The sequence below is a fragment of the Limtongia smithiae genome, assembly GCF_038497785.1.
Source record: "Limtongia smithiae strain NRRL Y-17922 unplaced genomic scaffold V1518scaffold_1, whole genome shotgun sequence".
Lineage (NCBI taxonomy): Eukaryota > Fungi > Ascomycota > Lipomycetes > Lipomycetales > Lipomycetaceae > Limtongia > Limtongia smithiae.
The window spans coordinates 181,856-202,913 of NW_027117622.1; the positions used below are offsets into that span (position 1 = coordinate 181,856).

At 54.0% G+C, this 21,058-nt stretch overlaps 10 protein-coding genes across 10 annotated transcripts; 3 read left to right on the plus strand and 7 right to left on the minus strand.

Moving 5' to 3' along the window:
* Positions 1–49: 49 nt before the first annotated feature.
* On the minus strand, positions 50–3,474 carry V1518DRAFT_408236 (alkaline-phosphatase-like protein). The gene is made up of 8 exons (XM_066902075.1): positions 3,049–3,474; positions 2,948–2,992; positions 2,570–2,885; positions 2,390–2,517; positions 1,967–2,340; positions 1,435–1,912; positions 927–1,378; positions 50–874 (listed from the first exon to the last, which is right to left on the minus strand). The coding sequence occupies exons 1-8, from the start codon at positions 3,228–3,230 to the stop codon at positions 258–260; spliced, it is 2,592 nt and encodes an 863-aa protein (XP_066761710.1). The 5' UTR covers positions 3,231–3,474; the 3' UTR covers positions 50–257.
* A 118-nt stretch (positions 3,475–3,592) lies between these two features.
* V1518DRAFT_408239 (DNA-directed RNA polymerase) lies at positions 3,593–4,535 on the minus strand. The gene is made up of 4 exons (XM_066902076.1): positions 4,181–4,535; positions 4,032–4,129; positions 3,904–3,980; positions 3,593–3,845 (listed from the first exon to the last, which is right to left on the minus strand). Exons 1-4 carry the CDS (start codon positions 4,310–4,312, stop codon positions 3,721–3,723), a joined length of 432 nt encoding a protein of 143 aa, XP_066761711.1. The 5' UTR covers positions 4,313–4,535; the 3' UTR covers positions 3,593–3,720.
* Positions 4,536–4,687: 152 nt separating this feature from the next.
* On the plus strand, positions 4,688–5,930 carry V1518DRAFT_436041 (uncharacterized protein; the record flags this gene model as incomplete). The annotated part of the gene is made up of 4 exons (XM_066906277.1): positions 4,688–4,935; positions 5,005–5,092; positions 5,148–5,630; positions 5,694–5,930. 4 exons carry the CDS (start codon positions 4,688–4,690, stop codon positions 5,928–5,930), a joined length of 1,056 nt encoding a protein of 351 aa, XP_066761712.1.
* Positions 5,931–6,222: 292 nt separating this feature from the next.
* On the minus strand, positions 6,223–8,329 carry V1518DRAFT_408246 (uncharacterized protein). Its single transcript, XM_066902077.1, has 3 exons — positions 7,559–8,329; positions 6,954–7,503; positions 6,223–6,897 (listed from the first exon to the last, which is right to left on the minus strand). The coding sequence occupies exons 1-3, from the start codon at positions 8,069–8,071 to the stop codon at positions 6,335–6,337; spliced, it is 1,626 nt and encodes a 541-aa protein (XP_066761713.1). The 5' UTR covers positions 8,072–8,329; the 3' UTR covers positions 6,223–6,334.
* Positions 8,330–9,301: 972 nt separating this feature from the next.
* Positions 9,302–12,184, minus strand: V1518DRAFT_408247 (kinase-like domain-containing protein). The gene has a single exon (XM_066902078.1). The coding sequence runs from the start codon at positions 12,120–12,122 to the stop codon at positions 9,762–9,764; it is 2,361 nt and encodes a 786-aa protein (XP_066761714.1). The 5' UTR covers positions 12,123–12,184; the 3' UTR covers positions 9,302–9,761.
* Positions 12,185–12,217: 33 nt separating this feature from the next.
* On the plus strand, positions 12,218–13,529 carry V1518DRAFT_408248 (Gtr1/RagA G protein conserved region-domain-containing protein). The gene is made up of 3 exons (XM_066902079.1): positions 12,218–12,391; positions 12,439–12,485; positions 12,535–13,529. The coding sequence occupies exons 1-3, from the start codon at positions 12,359–12,361 to the stop codon at positions 13,469–13,471; spliced, it is 1,017 nt and encodes a 338-aa protein (XP_066761715.1). The 5' UTR covers positions 12,218–12,358; the 3' UTR covers positions 13,472–13,529.
* On the minus strand, positions 13,465–14,343 carry V1518DRAFT_408252 (mitochondrial 54S ribosomal protein bL27m). Its single transcript, XM_066902080.1, has 3 exons — positions 14,067–14,343; positions 13,941–14,008; positions 13,465–13,887 (listed from the first exon to the last, which is right to left on the minus strand). Exons 1-3 carry the CDS (start codon positions 14,257–14,259, stop codon positions 13,546–13,548), a joined length of 603 nt encoding a protein of 200 aa, XP_066761716.1. The 5' UTR covers positions 14,260–14,343; the 3' UTR covers positions 13,465–13,545.
* A 65-nt stretch (positions 14,344–14,408) lies between these two features.
* V1518DRAFT_424304 (uncharacterized protein) lies at positions 14,409–17,155 on the plus strand (the record flags this gene model as incomplete). The annotated part of the gene is made up of 2 exons (XM_066905862.1): positions 14,409–14,829; positions 14,886–17,155. 2 exons carry the CDS (start codon positions 14,409–14,411, stop codon positions 17,153–17,155), a joined length of 2,691 nt encoding a protein of 896 aa, XP_066761717.1.
* Positions 17,156–17,373: 218 nt separating this feature from the next.
* On the minus strand, positions 17,374–19,013 carry V1518DRAFT_408255 (uncharacterized protein; the record flags this gene model as incomplete). The annotated part of the gene is made up of 1 exon (XM_066902081.1): positions 17,374–19,013. A coding segment is annotated over exon 1 (1,367 nt), but the record flags the coding sequence as incomplete, so codon positions are not given.
* A 112-nt stretch (positions 19,014–19,125) lies between these two features.
* Positions 19,126–20,502, minus strand: V1518DRAFT_5273 (uncharacterized protein). The gene is made up of 3 exons (XM_066906617.1): positions 19,585–20,502; positions 19,458–19,528; positions 19,126–19,405 (listed from the first exon to the last, which is right to left on the minus strand). The coding sequence occupies exons 1-3, from the start codon at positions 20,315–20,317 to the stop codon at positions 19,160–19,162; spliced, it is 1,050 nt and encodes a 349-aa protein (XP_066761719.1). The 5' UTR covers positions 20,318–20,502; the 3' UTR covers positions 19,126–19,159.
* Positions 20,503–21,058: the final 556 nt, after the last annotated feature.

Sequence of the window (21,058 nt, forward strand, 5' to 3'; positions counted from 1 at the left end):
AAGTCGCTTTGACGATAGAGTAGCACGGATGCAAGCTGCTGGAGCACAATTATGGAAGATAACTTATTTATTAAAAAAAATGGTGTGATAATCTAAGCGGAGTACTACGAACTTCATAACATGCAGGGGAGATGCGCCAACGTAGTATATGATACATGTTAGTTGTCAATTAAATAAATGCAAACTCAGTGCAGATATGATCGTCACTCAAGTCTTCATCCCGATTGTATTTCGTAGTCGCTTGCCCTTTCCAGGCTCTACAGCGTTTCTGAAACGACCACTAATCCAAGTCCCACAAGCGTATCCACCAATCCCTGCTGCAACACCGACCATGCCACAGAATATAGTAATTTCGGCGAGAACACTGTCCACACGAAGAGATGTGACCGCAGAACCATGCATGCACCCATGACAGCTAGTAGTGCGACCGAATGGAACGCATGCACGAGCGCAAGGTATTCGGAACTAATCAATGATTCGAGCGATGAATCCGTGGAGGTCGTGTGGTTAGATTTCCAGATCGCGATTTGGACGAGCGCTGACAGTGTAAAAAATATGGGACCATACCAGTTGCCTATGAACAGAAGAATGCCAACTGGAATCATGTAATATCCAGAGATTCCGTTGTACGCGTTTGATAAGTCCAGAGAAGACAGTGAGTTCGACTTTCCGAGAGCAAAAAATGCAACTTGTTGCCATATTATAGCCGTGAATACCAAGTCCAGTGATTTAGTCTGCCTGTAGACCGCGAAGCGGCGGAGTAATGAGTGCACAAATTCGAAGATCAGAAATGCTGGGATATTCGTCGTTGTTGATTGCGCAATAAACAGGAGTTCCGCGATATACAGTACTCCGCGAAGATATCTGAACGCATCTAGATTCATAGAGTTAACTCATTCCCAGTACAATCATGAAATTCCACGTACCCTTTTTTGGATTCCACACTGTCGACAGAGTATGAAAGAGGAAGCATACAGTAATTGCCAAAAAAGTCGTCCGCGCACGTCCTTGAAGCTGCTCCGCGCCCTTAGAAGTGGGTGTCATTACCTCAATCAATTTGGGAACGACTTCTCCTGCTTCCAACGCCATCGAAACTTTGAATGTGAATAGGCTAAACACCGGCGCTATAGTGCATACAAACGCCATTACCGGCGGCGTGTCTGTGAACACGTAGAAATGGAGATTCTTGAGAACTACTAAATGCTGAACGATGATTAAAACCCATAGTAGGCCCGATGTTGTCTCTTGAGATAGAAATTGTGAGATGTCTAGCGAGCCGGCGTACTTCTGACCCGTGTGATTATAGTGTCTCGCGACCGTTAGTAGTGCAAACTGGCCTGCCCACACCAGCCATCCTCTGCTGGATTGCTGTAACACACTATTCACACGCGTTAGTAAAACATGTCGACAATACGAAACACACGAACATATTACTTTTGACAAAACTGAAAGGCGAACCATCCAGTAGCGAGCCAATACCAGAAGTACTGTTCCTCTTCGACGAGACTGCTTCCAAACATCGAGAATCCATACAGTGTTATGCCAACAAAAAATGCCGCCGTTGTTAAATAATTTGATTCAGACAACGCCAGGGCACGTCCGCAAGCTATGATGGTGGCCCACGTCACGAGTAATAGTCCGAGAATCAAACTCAACATATCATAATTGCTTGATGTACGAGAAAGTAGCGTTTGACCGAGATTCAGAAATTCATAAAATGTAGCTTTGTCTGCAGGCACAGATGTGTTGCCAGTCTGAATCATTTGCCAAAGTCTTCCAAGTCTTTCCACGTCAGTTTCCGTCAAAGCTTTGCCAATATTTTCAACTTGGCGATCTACCGAAGGAAAGGCTTCTCGCAAAATCCGATGCATTTGTATAGCATTGTGTGTTAAAATCTGAATCTGATCTGATTCTATTTTCAATACTGTCAATATAATTCAAAACTCAAGTAATCATAGAATAGTACCTTTCCAGAGTTGCAGGAAATCCTCGATAATCACACCGATATTATTCAACGGAAATGGATCTCCTAGCAAAGCCGAAATTGTGGGTACGATGTCCACCTGCTCAACAACTTTGTAGTAATCGAAATTACTGGACTGTCTTGCTGGCAGCTCCGTCGAAATCTTCAATTCGGAAAATACTGGCGAAGCGAATAACAGAGCGGCAGCTGTTTCACCTGGTGATGAACCGCCGTGATTTCCCATTTCATTCATACCATGGTCCCCGCATAGTATCAGCAAAACTAATTCTTGGCGACTCTCGTATCGCTCTCTTGCGTTCGTGAAGAGCTTGCTGAATATGTCGTCCATCTCGTGTAGCTTTCCGGGCATGAATGGACTTCATAGCGTTAGCTAATATTCTTGGACTTAGAGGGGCACATGTTTACCTGTCAGGACCGCCTTTGTGGCCAATATGGTCGACCCCAAGATAATGTAGCACCATCAAGTCCCAGTCATTTCTAGTAAGTTCGGAATCGATATGTCTAGTGACGTTATTATCGACCTCTGTGAAATCCTAAACCAAGTAAACGACTGAAAAATCAAAACAAGACCAGACTCCACCTTACCGAGACAAAAAAACTTGACGTGCCGTCATATCTATCAAACATCTCCGGAAACAGCTTCAGCCATGTGTCGTCACCAAAATGCACTAGTTTGCCAGAAGTGTACTGGTCATCTTCGTGCCGTTCGCGTCTCCGTATTTGTGCAAGCCAGCTGTCTTGATTTGCAAGCGACGAGGAGTCGTCGGATTCTGCAATGTTGAGCACGGCGTCGAGGAAGTTGGGCACCGAGCCCGTGGATAAGCCCTTGATGCGCGGAAGGGTTACTGTTGGTGGAGCTGCGTGGGCGGTAAATGGTAGCGCGTCTCCAGAGGTAATTAAGCTGTCGCGAAAATATATCAGCAATTGATATAGTAAATGAGGGTGTGGGAGAACACGGTGTACCTCTTAGTGAACGTCATCGATGAGGTGTTCGCAAACACGAAGTCGCTGCAATTAGCATAAGCAATCGTACCATTCCACTCCCGTCATTCTACTCAATGTACCTCCGCAATGCATCGACGAGCATGAACACAATCTTATCAAATACCGGCGGCGCGGTGTCCGGCTCGAGCGGTGCGTAGCCATGGAAGACGGGCTTGTAGGGAAAGAAGCCTTTGACGAAGAACAGGAGCCCAATGATCTGGAGCGGTAGAATAAACGCCGTCACGAGTCCATTGGGAAGCATTTCCCCGGTGTGATTGCACTCTGCAGGCTCCTAGTGCGTGTGGGAGATTAGAGTGGGTTCGCGGGTGTAGGAGGATCACTTGTCTACCGGAGGATTCGTCGACTCCAGGACCTTCGCAGTTCAGGAAGAACTCTCAGCCGCGCACTTCAAGGAGCTCGAGTATTTCGAACTCACGCGGCTCCATCGCGAAAGTTCTGCAACCATTTTGGAGAGAAGTAGTTCAGTGAGGTTGAATTTCTACAAGAGAGCGGCATTCTTATCAGCTTGAATATGACCTTGTTAGGTACTTGTCGTGGGGTCGCTGATCTCCTCCGGCTTGCGATGAGTTCTAGATCTTTATTGCCATCGCGACAATTGGTATGTTCATGGGCCTTAATTTATTGCTCCCTAACTTATCATACACACAACATAAACGCCATTTATTTTAGAGGAAAGGCAAACATGACCAGCAAAACCATCAATGCTTTGTATAGAGTAAATCCTTCTCTGTTCATGGTTCTTCTGTCGCAAAATCGCGTTCCTCAAGCGCAGTTCTGTAGGAACTCTCGACGGTATCACACAGGCCGACCAGGTCGTCTAGTCCCTTCTCGAGTGCTTCTATGGCAGTTATTTCACCTGTCGGATTGTTAGAGCCTCGTCGTCCTCAGGCAAGAAATAAATCAATAACACTGACCGTATGTCTGTATACGAATATTCAGCGCGGCTTCTGATGGATGCGGGATGGAGTAACCGCAGAACTCGACGCTGGGGCTGCACCCTGGTTAGTCTTGCCGTGGAAGAGCACAATGATTGGAAGCTCACTTCTTCATGATCATGTACCGCAGCGCATTTCCAAGAGTATGGTCCTCATGCAAAATACGGAATGATGCAGCCGTTCCATCTTCTGAAGCACCGGGAAGCTTCAGTCCGCGGTTAGAGTCTTCATCAGTTACATAATCCGCACCACGTACCACTTGAATCTTGTCAGGATCGATCTCGGCCTCCCAGTCGCCTTCCTCTTCCTCTTCCTCGCCGTCAACGTCGGCCATCTCGGCATTCTCGACAGGCTCGTTAGTAGCGTCGGTCTCTTCTCGTGACGGCATTTGTGGTGCGAATATTAGTGAATATAGACGGTTGAAAGCTTTCGCGAACCGCGATAAATTTGACGTTGGGAGTAGAGTCTCAAAGCTAGAAGTACAGCATCGATTTCATCAAGAGCACCAACAGAATGTATCAGCTTAAATCAGATGACGACTCCCAATTCTGGGTGCGAGACCAGCATGAGACATCCTTGCCCTAAAACCCTATTGGCTTGGGACTTCGCTGTGCTATTTAAGGGAAGACGATCAAACCCGGTGGAGCGCGGGTCCAAAGCGCAGCCAAGAACGTCACCGCCCGTCAGCTCGCCGCTCTCCTTCCGTATCTCTCGACTACACGGCCACCTCCACATTCTTCGTCCACTGAGATCTGCATCCATAATGGCTGCAATCGCAATCGAAGAGGCCGATTTCCTCGTGCCTCCCGCGCCCATCATAGTTCACGTCGACGACTTCAGACACCCTACTCGGCTGCGGCATCGGGTCAGAGAATATCTCGACACTGTCACCCAGAAACAGAAGTTCCTCGGCGGTGCGTTGTTGGTGCTGCTCGCAATCGGAACGCTACTCTTCTTAATCTTTCACAAGCAGATTTTTGCTTGGATTTCACCATTCTGTGAAAAATGGAGGTTCGTTATCAGATTGCTCGGCTGGTGAGCCATCTGGCGTATATTTGGTGTATGCTAACACCGTCGCAGCGAAATGCGAGGCGGCTCGTTACTACTGGCACTACTGATCTCAGCCACAAGTTTTCCGCCTATCATAGGCTATACCTCGGCGGTCACTGTATGTTATCGCCGCACTCTGATGATTGTGCAAACAATCAATTAACAATGAATAGATCGCCGGCATGGTGTACGGACTATGGAAAGGCTGGATTATCTCCATGATTGCAACCGTGGTCGCCTCCTACGCCTGCTTCATTGCAAGTCGCGCCTACTTTGCAAATTTCGCCTATAGATTGGCAGAGACCAACAGCACATTCCAAGCATTGGCGATGACCCTAGAATACGACGGCTTGAAGCTGCTGTGGATGATTCGAATGTCTCCCCTTCCCTTCTCGTTCAGCAACGCCGCGTTATCAACGATCCACACAATTACACCGCAGAATTTTGCCATTGCTACGTTGCTATCAACACCGAAGCTGTTGATGCCGATTTTTATCGGCTCGCGGCTGCGGAACCTGAGCGACGAGAAACTGCGCGCGGGCACCAAGTTTGTCAACGTCTTGTCCATCATCATCAGCGCAACCATCGCTGTCGCCACCGGATGGATTATTTTCCATCAGACTACAGAGCGCGCGCGACAGTTGCGCGGTGTGATGGTTCAGGGAGATTCATATGGCCATTTGCGATCACACTTTACCCACGGCGATGCGGAATCAGAGGTCGGCGTCGGCCTTGCGCGGTATCCCACGCACGGCTCTTACAGCGACCATCCGGAAGAGGACTCGGACGAGGAGTTTTTTAGCCAGAATCAATCAAACGGCCAGAAGGCAGTGCAAGGCGAGCAAGAACCGCAGCACCAAGAGCCTGCGGCCGAGACGTCTTCCGAGTCGAGCAAACTGCTTGACTTGGACAGCGACGAGCAACCCGCCGGTTCAAGCGGCAGTACACAGATATAGTTTGATGTTATGTATGATATTTATGATATAATGATCACTATGATACTGGAAGAGTTGTTTTGGTGTGAATAATACCTGGGAACTTTGGTTACTGATATTGCGCTAGCAACGGTCCCATGGCCTTTCTGCTTGTCGCTGCAAGACTTCCGACAAAGTCGCAAGAACAACGCCAAAGAACCTCTACTATGCACGCTTAATTTCTCAACGAACTTGCGTACGTACATCGAACAACGTCGGTGTCGTCCGGCCGCCGGCTCGTCGGAGCCAGATACAGAAGCAGCGCCGCTATAAGTTTGAATCGACTTGTGCCTCGATAAATGTAATTCATTAACAACTGAATACATTAACGCCGAACTAATATAGACAACCCATCCAATTCCAAACAAAGTCAGCGACCTATCAAACTACGACAACGGCCGCCACCTCAGCGCCGCCTTCCGAAGCTGCTTGAGATACTTCGCACCATCAGAATTTTTTTCTACCGAGTCAATAGTTTTCACGACTCGCTCTGCTCCCTCCGTCCACATGAGCTTGTGATGCTGCACTGTTCGCGATAGTCCTGCTGATCGTAACCACCGCTCCGCAATCGAGCACTCAATATCGATCGACGGCCCAAGGCGGCTGAAACTATGCACCCCGCCATCCAGTGGAGGCGTAATCATTGCGCGCAGGCGATCAAGCGCGGCCAGGAATTCGTCGAATTCATGATTTTTCAATCTGCACAGCGACAAATCCAAGCGAAGGCCGTATAGCTTCGGTAGCGAGGTGATTCCAAATTTTTCCGCTGAGGGCAGAGAGTCTGCACTGAGTGTTGATGTACGCCGCATCCAGATTTGCTTGAGGTCGGTCCAGAACTTCTTCGGGATGCGCAATGGCTGTCCCGGTCGCATGCAGTCCGCCATCGAGAGAAAGCTCATCACGTTGTCAGGTTTAGACAACAGCAGCGAGACGAATTCTATACCGCCATCTAAATTCACATATTAGTTATAGCACATCCCACATCACAGAAGAGAGCGTGCTCACATGGCACACCTGCAATCGCGACTGACTCAAGCTTGGGAAACATGGCTGCCAGCATACGCACGCTTCTGTTGCTCAGGCTCATATATTCAAGCATCAGCGATCCCACAGTCGGCATCTGTTTCCACTTCTTGGACGGCGGCTGCATGAGCTCCAGATTGACCCGCGAAAGTGTCAAGCAAGTGAGATTACTGAAGCCTGAGAGAAACGAGACAACGGGAACGCTTGTCGCGTTATCCAAGCTAGACACGGCTAGCCACCGCACGAATGAGAATGCCAGTTTCTCCGTATTATCTCGTCGGACCGGCTCGACAAAGTGAATGCCAGCCTGCTCGTACCGAATATCAAGCGAGCGCGCGTTAGGACAGAGGCGGCAGATTTCGCTGAGCGACGCGTGATAATCGTTTAGGACCGCACGGGAGAGCGCAGTGACCTGGACGATGATTCTGCGGATGTGGAGACGGAGGTTGTGCGAACTCCGCAGCAGATGCAGGAATTGCATGCACTCGTATGCAGTCTTGAGAGTAATTGTTAGGAAGCGCACAGATTGTACCTAAACGAACGTTAGCCAACCAACTTGTTTCAAAGCAAGCACATAGAACACTTACCAGCTCATAAAACGTGACGCACACTCCACCAAGCGCTCTGCAGGTCTCCCGCCAGCGGTCATCTGCGTCGAATGCCAGGCCATAGCAACAATGTCCTGTAGCGTATTGCATAATGGTATTTAGGACTTCTATAGGTAACTCCATCAGCGGCGAGCCATGCCTCCTCTCTGGAGGAAAGAATCGCCTCACGTTTGCCCACTTGCGCTTGCTGAGATCCGTGTTAAGTTTGCCCTGCTTGTGAGCCTCGATAGCACGCAGCAACGACGACCCACGCGCCACGTCGTCTGGCACATATGAAGCATCTATCCGCTGATTCAGCTGCACAAACAGCCGGTTGTAGTACGCGATCTTATCAGCGTCCAGGTCCCCGAACATGGCCCTTATGAGCGGGGGCTCAGAGTCATCCTCGTCAGAGTCAAACTCCGCGTCCTCGTCGAAAGATGGGGCGTCGGCATCGGGAAGTCTGAAGACAATGGGATTAGTGCTCTCCAGAATGGCCGCCGATAGCACCATGTTCGCTCTTCGTAGTGCCTACTGGAGGAGAGCTGAAGGGAGTGGGCAGAGTGGGGAGAGAAGTCGCTAAAGCCGCCGCCAGGCCGGCTGCTTCTTCGAGTCTTGTTGAATGTGCGATTTGGCAATAGTTTTTGAACAGGCACTAAATTATCCCAAGAGCTGCCAAAATTTCAGGGTAAGAGAATTACTTTTTAGCTCTCTATACCTGCATATATCCAGCTTACTGTTTTGTAATGTAGAAACTTATCATGAGAATATGTGGTCAGCAAAGCTCGATAATTGGGACCATATAGCGACGAACTACCCCGCAAACCACGTGACAGTGTGCGGGGAATATACAAACTTGCAAACCCTGTGCAGAAAACTGGATTCATGAAACGACCAACCATAATAGTGTTCTTCTCACCCGATGGTCCTACGATCATTGGTTTTCCCAGCAACTAGATACGACTGTTCCTGGACTTAATGGGAAGCGGGAGCCTAGTTTTATGCGAATATATATTGACTATTTCAGCGAGGATCGGCCTGACAACCTATACGAATTTCGCATAGCAAGGAATCAGAACATCAAATGTGCTGCAATATACGTCTCGAAAATATCAGCGAATACATAAATCTCATAGCCGCCACGTCATCATCGTCCTGGCAGGCTGAAGAGCTGATGAAATGTCTTGATTCCGATCACTAATCGCTGATACGGCTTACGGCAAGCCGGTCACTGCCGGAGGAGTGACGAACAGGCAGGCGTGTAGCAGAACGAGTCTCAATCACGAGTCTCGAACTAGCACCACACTATATTACTTGCCGAACACATCAGTAAGTTTGACAGTAACATGATAGTAGAGCTTCGTGACTTCTGATACCTAGTAGCTGGAACTGCTCCACTAACTCCGACAGAGGGTCAGTCAAAATCTGAATTCTAATGTCTACGCAAGCACAACGACAGAACATTTAACAGCAGTTCTCAGTCATGGAGATTCTTGTAAACGTCTCAGCCAGCGCCTTATCACGTCGTCATTGGCCCGACTGCGCCGATCAGATAACAAACAGCTCAGGGGAAACCTTTAAACCCTAAATTTTGCGTACGTTGGGCGATCTACTCCACTTACGTAAACCTGCAACTGCGACGCCGGCTGTGGGGTCGCGTCTTCCTCCGCAACCACATCTGCACACTTGCCTAGTAAGCTCAGCTTCTGGTGTAAACAGTAACCACCATGAGATAGTCAAAGGGATAAATCAAAAAATAGGGCGCGAGTGTCTGGAATGATGTGATCATGCTGCGCGATCCACTTCGTGCTGATGCCGGAAATTCCATTCGGCGGCTAACATGGCATAAACATTCCACTGACACACATCGCGTTGCATTGCGCGTCCTCAGCAATTGCATGCCTCATCCATATTATATTTTTATAACCAGCGACGACTAGAACAAGCTAGCAGTGGCAGAGAAATGCAAAGCAGAAAACACGACTACAGTAACCAACAGGACCGAAGCAGAAACACAGGGAACAAAATACGATACAAACCTAACCAAAAAGAGAGAACACAATGAAGGAAGTGACTTTAAAACAGCCATGGCCGCGAAGATAATAATGATGCCGCCTGTCCTACCCGGCCCGACCGGATCCTTAAAATAAACCCCAAAACGAAAGCGAGAAACGAGTCCGTGTATGTGCATATAGTTAGGTTGTTAACTGGAGCCCTGGGCCTGCAGCGGGCTATACATGCTGCCGAGGTAGCCGTACTCGTCGTCGTGATGCAGAGTGATGGAATTGAACTCCTGGAATGGATCATAATCCTCAGAGGTAGATATGTTTGCCCCCGTCGAGGACGTCTTGCGGCTACCGCTTCCGCCGCGACTACCGCTGCCGCCGCCACCGGTCGGCGTCGAGCTGTGTGAGTTTGAGTCACCATCTGCTAATGGGGCCGGCGACTTTGATGCGTCGCGGGACTTGGAGTGGCTGTTGTAGCCGTTCGACCGCGCCGCGCTCTTTTGCTGCGCAAGCACGGACGATGTTTTGCCGATATCGACACTCTGCGAGTCCTTCAGCTTGCGGAAGTTGACCGCATCCGCGCCGTCGCCAGGGGTAGGGATCATGGGAGGCGTCATGTTGCGCAGCAGCGCCCATTGAGTGGTCTTAAAGAATGGGTGTCCCTTGACGTCGGATGCGCCGGCGCGGGAGCCAAGTCTGCGATTTTCGTCCTTGCATAAAAGTTTCCGGATCAGCGACTTGCAGAGATTCGAAATCGGTTGTGACGGGTTTGGCGATGCGGAGGCGGACGGCGGGTATGCAGGGAACTGAACCTCGTGCTTGAGGATGTTAGCAAAGGTCGCGTTGCGGTTCTTGCCTTTGAACGGGGTAGTTCCATAGAGCATCTCATAGACGAGGATGCCAAGTGTCCACCAGTCCACGGCAGAAGTGTGACCGTTGCCCTTGATGACCTCGGGCGCGATATACTCCTCCGTGCCGACAAAGGAGTTTGTGCGGAAGTCAGATAAGCATGATTTGGTGTCGATGGCTGGCATGGAATGCTGGGAGCCGCCGCGGCCGGTAGGGGTGCCCACAATAGTGGGCTGACCGCCGGAATCGGACTGCTTCGAGAGATCGAAGTCGGACAGCATGATGTGGCCAGACTGATGCAGAAGAATGTTCTCCGGCTTGAGGTCACGGTAGATAAAGCCCATGAGGTGGAGGTACTCGAGCGCGGCGGTGACTTCTGCAGCGTAAAACCGCGCGTCATCCTCAGGGATGCACTTTCCAGCTCGTGTCTGCAGTGCACGGAAGAACTCGCCGCCCATGCAGTACTCCATGCAGAGGTAGAGATAGTCCTCAGACTGGAACGAGTGGTAGAGCGTGACAATGAAAGGATGGTTCGCGGTCGCAAGAATCTCCTGCTCGGCCAGCGCACGCTTGATCTTGTTGCGCTTAATCATCTCGCGCTTGGAAAGGACCTTCATGGCGTACAACCTGCTCGTCTTCTTTTCCCGCACGAGATAGACCTTGCCGACATCGCCCTTTCCGAGGAGCTTGATCTTGTCGAAACTCGCGGGCGAGACCTCGACGCTGCCCACCTTGATCGAGCTCGAGGAGTAAGTACGACGGAAGCTGGCAGGGAGGACAGGCGGCGCGAACTTTGGGCTATCAATGGAGTTACTGAAGTAGTCCGAACGGCCAGGTGGACTGAGACTCCGAGTGGGCGTGTTGGGGTTTGTGACGGGGCCGGCAGCGGCGAGGACATTGTTACCGACGGGGGAGGGGATGCCGAGGAGCATCGGATTCGGTGCGGTAGCGGGGACGGGAATTGGGTGCGAGAGGCCGTTCTGGTCGTTAACATGAATCGCAGGCAGCGACGAGTCCTTCTCGTTCTCTTCTTCCTGCTGTATTAGCGCAGCCAAAGTGGGCTGTTGTGACTGCTGGGCGTCGGCCGACAGGACGTCCTTGAGTCCATTGGGGGCAGACGCGACCCGGCGCAGCCGCTTGACAACCTGGCCGGGAAGATAGGACTTTTGTTGGCGCGAGGCGGTTGCAGGCGGCGGTGTCGGCGCGGGATCGCAGTTCGAGGCGGTGTGGGCATCCGCGGTGATCGGGGGCTGCGAGAGGCTGCTGGAGACTGGCGTCGCAACAGTACGCGGGACGGGGTTCGACGGCGATCGTAGACGCGCGAAACGGGCTTTGGGGAAGGAGAGTGAAGTCGTGGTGGGGGTCGCGGGATCGGAGGATATTGAAGTGGGCAGCGCTGAGGGATTCGCCGTGGCCAGTTGCACGGAGGCATTGTTCTCGTTTGCGGGCGCTGGCGAAGGTGCTGATGACGAAAAGCCGAAGGAGGAGAAAAATGGTGGCGAGGACTGGCCCCGCGCGAGCGGGTCTGACTGGGGCGTAGCAGCGGCGGACGCGGGTGTGGAGGGGGCGGGGGAGAGAGAGAAACGGAAGAGGTTACGCAGACGCATGGGGAAGTGACTCGCGGGGGGGGCGGTCGGCGACGGCGGCGCAGCAACAGGCGCACCTGCACTCACGGCCGGGTCCGCGAGACGGACCTGGGAGAAGGCCATTGAGGAAGGGGGTATTTGGCGGGGAGGGGTATTTGGAGGTGGGAACTAGTGGAGGAGTTACAAAGCGGTGAGCGCAGACGCACAGCGGCCCAACTGCGCAGTGTTTGCGCAGTTGCGTGTCAGCGACAGGGGTTTGGTATCGCAGTTGCCGCCTCGGGCAACTCATTCGAGGCGCGTGTTATCGCCCGCGCACGCGAACGCTTCGAGAACCCGCTGCCGTCGCCGGCGCCGCCGTCATGAATACGACCCGACGAAAGATCCTGTTGATGGTGCGTGCTTCCGCGATCTGTGGTATACTCGCGATTAACAGTTCCAGGGCCGCAGCGGGACCGGCAAGTCCTCGATGCGCAGCATTATCTTCAGGTATGTCATCCCGCACAACATAGAAGGCCAGATTGCTCACATTTTGTAGTAATCTCTCCGCTTTTGACACGCGGCGGCTCGGCGCGACGATAGACGTTGAGCACTCGCACCTGCGTCTACTAGGCAACCTCACGCTCTCACTCTGGGACTGCGGCGGTCAGGACGCGTATATGGAGAACTACTTCCTCAACCAGAGTGACAGCATCTTCGGCATGGTTGAGGCCCTCATTTTCGTGTTTGACGTCGAGTCCAAGGAGCTCGTCAAGGACATCGAGACCTTTGTCAAGTGCCTGCGCAACTTATACCAGTACTCGCCCAAGGCCAAGATCTTTGCGCTCGTGCACAAGATGGATCTAGTCGTGGCCGACAAGCGTGAGGACGTTTATGATGCGCTGTTCAAATCCCTGCAGGACACCTCCAGAATGTTCTCCTTCGAGCTCATGGGCTTCCCCACCACCATTTGGGACGAGTCACTCTACAAAGCATGGTCCACGATAGTGTGCACACTCATCCCAAACATCGCCATGTTCCAGAAGTACCTCTCCAACTTCGCTGATATCTCCGAGGCCGACGAAGTCATTCTCTTTGAGAAAACTACCTTCCTCGTCATCTCCCACGTGTGCCGGCCCCGTTCCTCGCACTTCCACTCCGATTCCACCCGCTTCGAGAAGATCAGCTCCATCATCAAACAGTACAAGCAATCCTGCCAGAAAATGCGCGCACAATTCCAGTCGCTCTCGCTCCGTGGCACTGACTGCACTGCATACCTGGACTCCATGACCTCCACCACAATGATCATGGTCGTCATGTCCCGCAAGTCTGTCGTTGACGGCGGGCTGTCCTCGGACGATGACGCAAGTACGCTCTATGGCGCCGAGGCCTCGGGCGGTGGCGAGGCGGAAAATAACATCATCCTCGCAAACATCAAGATCGCACGCAAGCGCTTCGAGATGATCGAGCAGGCCACCCCGGACGATCAGCTGTAGCTATGTAATTTAATAGATGTAATATATAATGACATGGGCCTGCAGATGTGTATTATGTACAATTATTGAACTCTTCACGCCGCTTGCGCTGGCTTCACCTCCGCGCTCACCTTGATCGGCGCGGCCTCCCTCGCCTTCCGCTTCGCCTGTCGCTCTTCATACAGCTCTGTCTTCTTAATCCAACCATAGTACTCCTTCCGCGACAACCGCGTCCGCTCGGCCTCGATCTCTGCCGGGTCGGTCAGAGGTACAAGTCCCAGCCGCCGGCGCCGCGGTTGCCAGTGCGGTGTGGGAAGACGCAGGTCCTGCGCGAGCGCGACGCCGATGAGTTTACGGTTCGGGTGGAACGGGTCACGGTAGTACCGTGCAAAACCGGGTTCGCGGGCAAATATAGTGTAGTCCTTGCCAATATCAGCCTTGTACTCGTTAGCATAGCTTTTTTCCACACTGGGGAGATGTAGTTACTCACGTTCTCGCCCGGGTACCACTTCGTTCCGCGCTGTCGGAAAATGATCTCACCAACACGCACCGGAGCGCCTTCACAAGTTAGCGCTTAAGAATTATCATATCCTCTCTCATTGCTATCGGAGCTCACCCTCGGCGACCTTCAGACCCAAGCGCTTTCCGACGGAATTATAATCGTTCGTGCGCGACGACGCTGCCTTCTTCGTCGCGTGCCGCACGAATTGCAACTGTGCCGTTCTCACAATGGTATTCTTTCCCACCACTGCGATTGTGCTCGCACCTGCACGAAGCAAGCGTCGAGCGGCGTCGGACCAAAGAGACATATGTTCGAGTGGGTTATAGATTTCGTTCCTTGCTGCTTGACAAGCGAAATTTGATGTCTTCGAGATGTAAGCAGAGTGTTTCGTACCACAGCAATGCTTGCTGTATCACGAACCTCGGAGACAGCGATCACCAGCATCGGAATGCCGAAATGGACGACCTCCTCGATCTTTCCTTCACCCCGGCAGTGTCTCCGCCGTCCCGTGGTGTGGCCGCTGCAATGGTACCAGCGCAATTGACCCCGACCGCTACACCGTCTCCAGCACCGTCCCCGGCGCCCTCGCTACTCAGCAACATGTCGTCATCCGCGCGTCTGTCTTCCGCTACACCAGTATCTCCACGAAAACAGTCCTCGTCGTCATCTTCCTCGCAAGGCGTGGAGCCATTTGCATCGCTTGTGTCTTTTTCAAGCGCAAAGCGCACCCAGGCGAATAGCTTGAATGCCCAGCTCTTGCGGAAGCAACAGGAACGGATGCCGTTTCCCGCGACAAGCAGCGCGAACACATCCGTGTCGTCTTCGGACTGGGCGGCTGGTTTGAGCTTTGATTTCCTTGAGACTAGGGGTTCTGCGCGTGAGTTAAATGGTGTGAAGGTTCCATTTTGTGATGATAGCTAATGTAGATTATAGCTACGACGCCGTCGCCTGCTCCATCCGCGAACACATTACTCGACGACGACGATATCCTCGGTCCCCTCGCTCACGCAGTCGCGCCAACTCCACCCACTCCCGCACGCCAATCTGCATCTCTCCCCCCCGGTATCGTATCAACTGCATCTTCCACGTCCACGAGCGCCTCATCACGTCGCTCGACCTCATACCAATCCACTACCTCCGCCGCCCCCGCTCCCACTCCCGCCCCGGCGTCCGCTCACATACCCGACATACGCACTGCCGCGCTTGCTGAGCTCGTCGATATGGGATTCACCCGCGACAAAGCCACCCGCGCTCTCGAACTCACTGATACTGGTGCGGATGTGCAGCAGGCTATTGATATTCTACTCATGCAAGCGCATGACGAGTCGCGGCGGCAACAAGGTGTGCCGCCACGGAGGAATGCGGAGCGGGAGGATGAACGACTACCGTCGCAGCCGCCTAGGTCACAACAACAGCAGCAGCGGCAGCGGCGACGTCCACCGCGGGACAACGCGTTACCGCCACATCCCGATGATCTCGGGAATAGTGAGTGGCAAGATATGCCGACTTCATATCCCCGCCGCCGCGCAACCGGGGACGTCGTCAATGACGAACACTCAAACGGTGCGGCCAATGGCAGCGGCAGCAGCGGGTTCATGGCGCAGTTTTCAAATCAGCAAGAGCTAGGCAAGCTCGCCAGCACATTGCGCAGTCGCGCCGAGGGCTTGTGGAAGCAGGGTAAAGAGACTGTCGCGAAAGCCGTTGAGGAGTATCAAGCGTCCGGCGGAATTTCTGGCACGTCCGGACCCGCGCCTGTTGACGACGGTGCACCGCGCTGGATGCGTGGGCAGCAATTGCGCGAACAACACCATCTACATCACCACGGGCATCCGCTTTCGTCGCAGCAGCCGCAATTACGCCGTCACACGCCGGGCGTGGACGTGGCATCTCCTGTACCGGAGTCAAAGAGCCGCGGACAAGTCGCAGCGACTTTGGAAGCGATGATGTTGGAACAGGAGGCGCCATCAGGCTCTCCCTCGCCGCCTGCGATGCCACAACGACCCTCGACGAGGACAACGGCGTCGCAATCGCGGCAACAGCCACGTCAACAAGCGCCTCCGCAACGGTCGGCGGTTAGTGCGAAGTTTGTGGACGATGATATGCCACAATACCTCTCGCGCAGGCGACAAGCACCCACACCATCTACACGTGCCTCCCCTGCCGCCGCCACCGCTTCATCACTTACTGCATCCCGCCCCGTCACCGTGCCCAAACCCGAACCAAAGCCAAAGCCAAACCCATCACCACGCATGCAGCCCACTCTCTCCACCATGCAACTCGACGAAATCACTCTCGCGCGCACTGAAGGCACTGACGCCTTTAAGCGTGGCGACTTCACAGCCTCCTCCGAATCTTACACGCAAGCACTGGACCTCACTCCTGCAAACCACCTTCTCCGCGCCATTCTTCTCGCAAATCGCGCTGCGTGTTTACTTAAGCTAGGCGACATCCGCAACGCGCTTCGCGACGCGGAGGAAGGGTTGGCGCTAATTGGCGCTGGACGCGGCGTTGATGAGGAAATCGAACCGGGCAAGGCCTTGAATGAGATATGGGGACGGCTGTTGCAGCGTAAGGCTGAGGCGCTGGAGCAGCTTGAAAAGTTCAAGGAAGCGCGGGATGCGTGGAATGAGTTGGTCGAGGCGGGTAAAGGCGGGAAGGCTGCCATGGACGGTCGTCGGCGGTGCGATAAAGTGATCTCCCCCCCGTCCTCGGTGAAGACCACACCCGCGTCAAGCGCGCGGAACACACCGGCTCCAACGCCATCGACACGAAGCAGCTCCTCCGCGGCTTCCACCCCACGTCCACCACCAAGCACGACGCCACTCCCCACGGGTGACGCACTCAAACGTCTCCAACAATCCGACAGTGTTGCGGAAGCCGCCGAGGCCGAAAAGTTTGCGCTCCACGACGTCGTGGAAGCCAAACTCATCGCCTGGCGCGGTGGCAAGGAAGACAATCTACGTGCGTTGCTCGCCTCCATGGACGCCGTGCTCTGGCCGGAGTCCGGGTGGGTCAAGGTGAGTATGGCCGAACTTGTCATGCCGCGCAAGGTCAAAATCGTGTATATGCGTGCGGTGGCAAAGACGCATCCGGATAAGATCGCGCAGGGGGCGAGTACGGAGCAGAAGATGATTGCGGAAGGTGTTTTTGTATCGTTGAATCGTGCGTGGGATGAGTTTAAGAAGCAGAACAACATACAGTAGTAGCATTTGCACGGATATTTAATACAATCATTGGGCATATCACACAGTTTTACACTTCTGCGTAGCATCTGCAAATTGCCCTTATTTGGTCAAACCTTGTAGAGAACTGTCGATTATTAAAGCAGTTCGCATGGGCTGCATAATATCAGCAAGCTTGAAGACAGGAGCGTGTTACGGTGCCCAATCGTAAGTAAAACCAAAGACGAAGGCATGTACAATTCCGAAGAAAAAAATTTATTCATAATATAGACGCATAAGCTGAACAAAACCAAGACCAATCAATAATAATCCGATACCACATTCCATAAAAAAGACCGAAACACGCCCTAATTTTTTTTGGTGCACTTCATTTTCTGTTACTTTTCCAAATCAATCTCCGAATTTTAGTGAAGCAATCACGCGATAAAAGATAAAATCATCTCGCAGTCGAGCTCTGGTATCAATTATAGAAAGCGTGACGACCATGACGACGGCCACCATGTCCAAAGTGGCGGGGTTGCGCATCAGAACTCTCGCTCTCAGCAGCCACAGCCGGATTCTCAGAATCGTGGCCGCGACGACCGTGATAGCTGCCGCCGTGATAACGACCTCCTCCAAAAGCGCCGAATTCACCGCGATGTCTGTTGTGGCGGGCTTCCATGTGCATCATAAACTGACGGTATGCCTCGGTCTCATCGTCAGAAGAGGGGATCATCTCCGCGGGTAAGTCAGCAGGAGGAGGAGGAGGAGGGTGATGATAATGATGATGTGGATGCAAGTCGTCCATCATGGTATCATGGTGTCTGTGCCAGCGACCGTTGCGATATCCGCGGGGGTCGACTCCACGATCAGCGGCAGGGGTTGCAGTGTCTTGCTCAGCAGTGGTAGTGGTGCTGGCCGGAGCAGCCTCGGTATTACCGGCGGCGGTGGTTGCAGCGTGCTGGGCACGAGCCTGGGCGAGAAGCGCTTCAAGGCGCAAGATGCCCTCATCGTTGATAAGCATATCGGGAGAAAACTCGTGAGGACCGTGAAATCCGTGACGGCCACGCTTGCCATGCTTGCCGCGAGAGCCAAACATCATCTCAGGATGAAGAGGCATACCGCGAGTAGAAGCACCAGCGGCATCAGTAGGCGGGTCAGCGGGAGGCGCGGCATCGTAAGGAGGAGGTCCGCGGTGGTGATGGCGGCCGCCGAACTTGTGGCAACGACCAAAAGACTCGGCGTCAGCGTCGCCACGGCGGCAATGTCCGTGGTGGCGGCGGCGGGGGTAAAACTCAGAATCTGACGAGGAGGAATCGCCGGCGGCGTCATAACGCTTTCCGCGGTGGTGACGACCAAATCCGGGACCTCCGAATGGGCCATAAGCAGCTCTGATGGCCTCAGTGCCGGGACCGAAGGCCGGATGACCGTGGTGAAGACCGAACATGTGAGGCGGCGGCATACCGTAAGGTGAGAAGCCAGCGGTGGCAAAAGCGCGATGATGACGGCCGTGGTGATGGCCGCCACCAAAACCGCGATGAAAGAATCGAGGTTGTTCCGGAGCAGGCGCTGCTGCAGCGCCACTGCAGCAGCGCGGACACTTGTGCTCGCAGGGAGGAAGGTCGTCCACAACGTCGGAGTCGGAGTTGCAGTCAGACTTGGTGACTGCGGAGGTGTTTGGGCTCGATGCAGGGGAGTCGTCGTCCTCGTCAACCATAACGAAGTTGTCAGGCTCGGCTAGAATGATAGCGTTCTCGTCGACGAGGGTGACAGCCTCGAGGTCGACGGCAAGAGCGGAGGCTTCGTCGGCAGTGGCGGAGGAAGCGCGGGAGTTGGCGACAGGAGTAGGCATATTGATGGAGGAGTGTATCTAAGATGGGAGTGGCAGAGGAGGACGGGAAGGGCGGCTTATATAGGCGAGCAATGACGCGTCGCGGCGCTGCGCGGAGACTCGGCGCGGAGATGCGGCGCGTCCGTGCGCGCAAAGTCCGGTGCGGCGCGGCCCCTGAGACTTGTCCATAATGGGCGTTAACGCCGTAGTGCTCTTTATTTCTGGGCGGTTCTACGCGCTGCGGCGCGCGCGAGCTTCTCGACGCGGCCGACCATCTCGCCCAGACAGGCGAGTTCTGCGGGAAGCGCTGCCTCGGCGCTCATCTGAAGACCACCATAGAGTACACGGTGGATGTCGTTGGCGAAGTGTGCGTAGCGGTCGTCGGCGGCATCGCGCTCTGCGATCGCCATGATGCGCTGGGGTAGCGCGGAGTAGGCGGTGCCGAGGAAGAGCAGGATGTTCTGTTCACGTCAGTTAGCCCTGCTGCGCCACGCCCTCAACTGCGCCACTGACCTTAACCATGTTACCGAGCTCCGCAACGCCCAGCGCGTCCACGCGATCCATCTCCAGCCGCCGGTACAGCCCTAAACTCCGCGTTAGCCTGCTGCGCCACGACACTGCCGCCTGCCGCCGCCCTTACCTGGCATATTGCTCGGCCCTAGTATCGTCGCGCCACCCCGCAGCCGCGCCACTTCCCGCTCTGCCTCCGCCAGCAGCGCCTCCAGCTCCTCAATCAGTCCCGCGGATGACGTCGGCGATTTCGGCGGCGTCTGATTCGCTGGAGTTGACGCGTGCAGCAACGCGCTCACCTGCGCCCGCAGCGCCGCGTTCTCCCGCCGCGCGTCTTCCAGCGCAGTCGCAAGGCGCAGTGACTCATCCACCGCTGCTGGCACCGGCTGCGGATGCTGCAGCACCGGACTCGGCGCCACGGACTCCACCACGACCCGCCGCGACGGCGGAGAAACTCGCTCGGTCTCCGGCGTCGTCCTTGCGCTGGCGCCGTGTGTGCTGCTGGGCGCCGCGGACTGCGTAAACAAACCGTGTTCGCCGGACATAAACCCTGCGTCGCTCGCCACCGGCGCAAACACCGGCGCAAACATCTCCGGCGTCGCCTCCGCCTCTCGCCGTCTACGAAACTCCGAGTACGCGTCTCTTCGACTTTCCTTCACCTTCTCCAGTTCCTCCGCCATCTCCCGGTGCTGTCGCTGCAGGCGCGTGATCGTCTCCTCGTCGTTCACACGTGCTGCCGCCAACTCTTCCACTCGCTTCATCAGTGCCTCATAGCGTGCATCTGTAATCGACTGCTGCTGCTGTGGCCGCACAGGCACCAGAATGGGCGTCACGTCACCCGAAATCGAAATATTGCTCTGCATTTGCTTGCTGCCGTTGACTGTAGACTGATCAAAACTCCGCAGCGATATCGTAGATTCTGATTCTGACTGATCTGAAATAGCCCGTGCCGGCTGCTTGGGACTCGAGTCCAGGTTGATCAAATCGTCTTTGCCCGGCTTTGACGCGTCCTCCGCCGAGCTCGAGCTCTCTGTCGAATTCACATGCTAATATGCGTTAATATACGTCACCGTCGATCAAAACACGGCTGTCCAACAGCTCACCTGCATAATCTTGCTCGATCCATCGCGAATAACACGTCCTGTATGCGACATAGACTCCGACTCAAAACTTGACAGCAGTGAAATCTCGCTGCCGCTGTCATCGGCCGGTGGGTCAGCCTTGGTATCAATCTTAAGCGGCCTGTTCTCATTCGTCTCCTTGTCTGTCGCGACCGACTCCGGCGATGCTATGCGCGACGCGTTGAATCGGTCCAGCAACTGCGCCAAATGTGTAATCCGATCCGACGGATCATTCTGCTCCACAGACTCTATGGTAATGTTAGCACGGTCCTTCACTGCCCGACACGTATTACCCACCCTCTTCTGACAACTTGCTGAGGTCGCCAGTGAAATAGTCAGGTATATCCCGGGGACTTTGACGTCCGCCCGCGATGCTGTCTGTCGCCCATCGATACACTGTCGACGGGGTGCTCCCTAGCAGCGATGATCCGGGGTGGCCGATGCGGCTGTCTGAAGGGGTTGAGGTAATTGGTCCTTGTGCCA

Bases quoted from the DNA above. Each gene is read 5' to 3' on its own strand.
- V1518DRAFT_408236 (XM_066902075.1), bottom strand. From the start codon at position 3,230: ATGCTTCCCAATGGACTCGTGACGGCGTTTATTCTACCGCTCCAGATC. The intron at 1,379-1,434 runs GTAATATGTTCG...GCGTGTGAATAG, and splicing joins GCCTTTCAGTTTTGTCAAAA to TGTGTTACAGCAATCCAGCA. The intron at 875-926 runs GTACGTGGAATT...CTATGAATCTAG, and splicing joins AGTGTGGAATCCAAAAAAGG to ATGCGTTCAGATATCTTCGC.
- V1518DRAFT_408239 (XM_066902076.1), bottom strand. From the start codon at position 4,312: ATGCCGTCACGAGAAGAGACCGACGCTACTAACGAGCCTGTCGAGAAT. The intron at 4,130-4,180 runs GTACGTGGTGCG...CGCGGACTGAAG, and splicing joins ATCCTGACAAGATTCAAGTG to CTTCCCGGTGCTTCAGAAGA. The intron at 3,981-4,031 runs GTGAGCTTCCAA...ACCAGGGTGCAG, and splicing joins CGGTACATGATCATGAAGAA to CCCCAGCGTCGAGTTCTGCG.
- V1518DRAFT_408246 (XM_066902077.1), bottom strand. From the start codon at position 8,071: ATGGTGCTATCGGCGGCCATTCTGGAGAGCACTAATCCCATTGTCTTC. The intron at 7,504-7,558 runs GTAAGTGTTCTA...ACGTTCGTTTAG, and splicing joins GCGTCACGTTTTATGAGCTG to GTACAATCTGTGCGCTTCCT. The intron at 6,898-6,953 runs GTGAGCACGCTC...ATGTGAATTTAG, and splicing joins CGCGATTGCAGGTGTGCCAT to ATGGCGGTATAGAATTCGTC.
- V1518DRAFT_408247 (XM_066902078.1), bottom strand. From the start codon at position 12,122: ATGGCCTTCTCCCAGGTCCGTCTCGCGGACCCGGCCGTGAGTGCAGGT.
- V1518DRAFT_408248 (XM_066902079.1), top strand. From the start codon at position 12,359: ATGAATACGACCCGACGAAAGATCCTGTTGATG. The intron at 12,392-12,438 runs GTGCGTGCTTCC...TAACAGTTCCAG, and splicing joins GACGAAAGATCCTGTTGATG to GGCCGCAGCGGGACCGGCAA. The intron at 12,486-12,534 runs GTATGTCATCCC...CACATTTTGTAG, and splicing joins ATGCGCAGCATTATCTTCAG to TAATCTCTCCGCTTTTGACA.
- V1518DRAFT_408252 (XM_066902080.1), bottom strand. From the start codon at position 14,259: ATGTCTCTTTGGTCCGACGCCGCTCGACGCTTGCTTCGTGCAGGTGCG. The intron at 14,009-14,066 runs GTGAGCTCCGAT...TAACTTGTGAAG, and splicing joins GGGTCTGAAGGTCGCCGAGG to GCGCTCCGGTGCGTGTTGGT. The intron at 13,888-13,940 runs GTGAGTAACTAC...AACGAGTACAAG, and splicing joins AGTGGTACCCGGGCGAGAAC to GCTGATATTGGCAAGGACTA.
- V1518DRAFT_5273 (XM_066906617.1), bottom strand. From the start codon at position 20,317: ATGCAGAGCAATATTTCGATTTCGGGTGACGTGACGCCCATTCTGGTG. The intron at 19,529-19,584 runs GTAAGGGCGGCG...CGCGGAGTTTAG, and splicing joins AGGGCCGAGCAATATGCCAG to GGCTGTACCGGCGGCTGGAG. The intron at 19,406-19,457 runs GTCAGTGGCGCA...TGACGTGAACAG, and splicing joins AGCTCGGTAACATGGTTAAG to AACATCCTGCTCTTCCTCGG.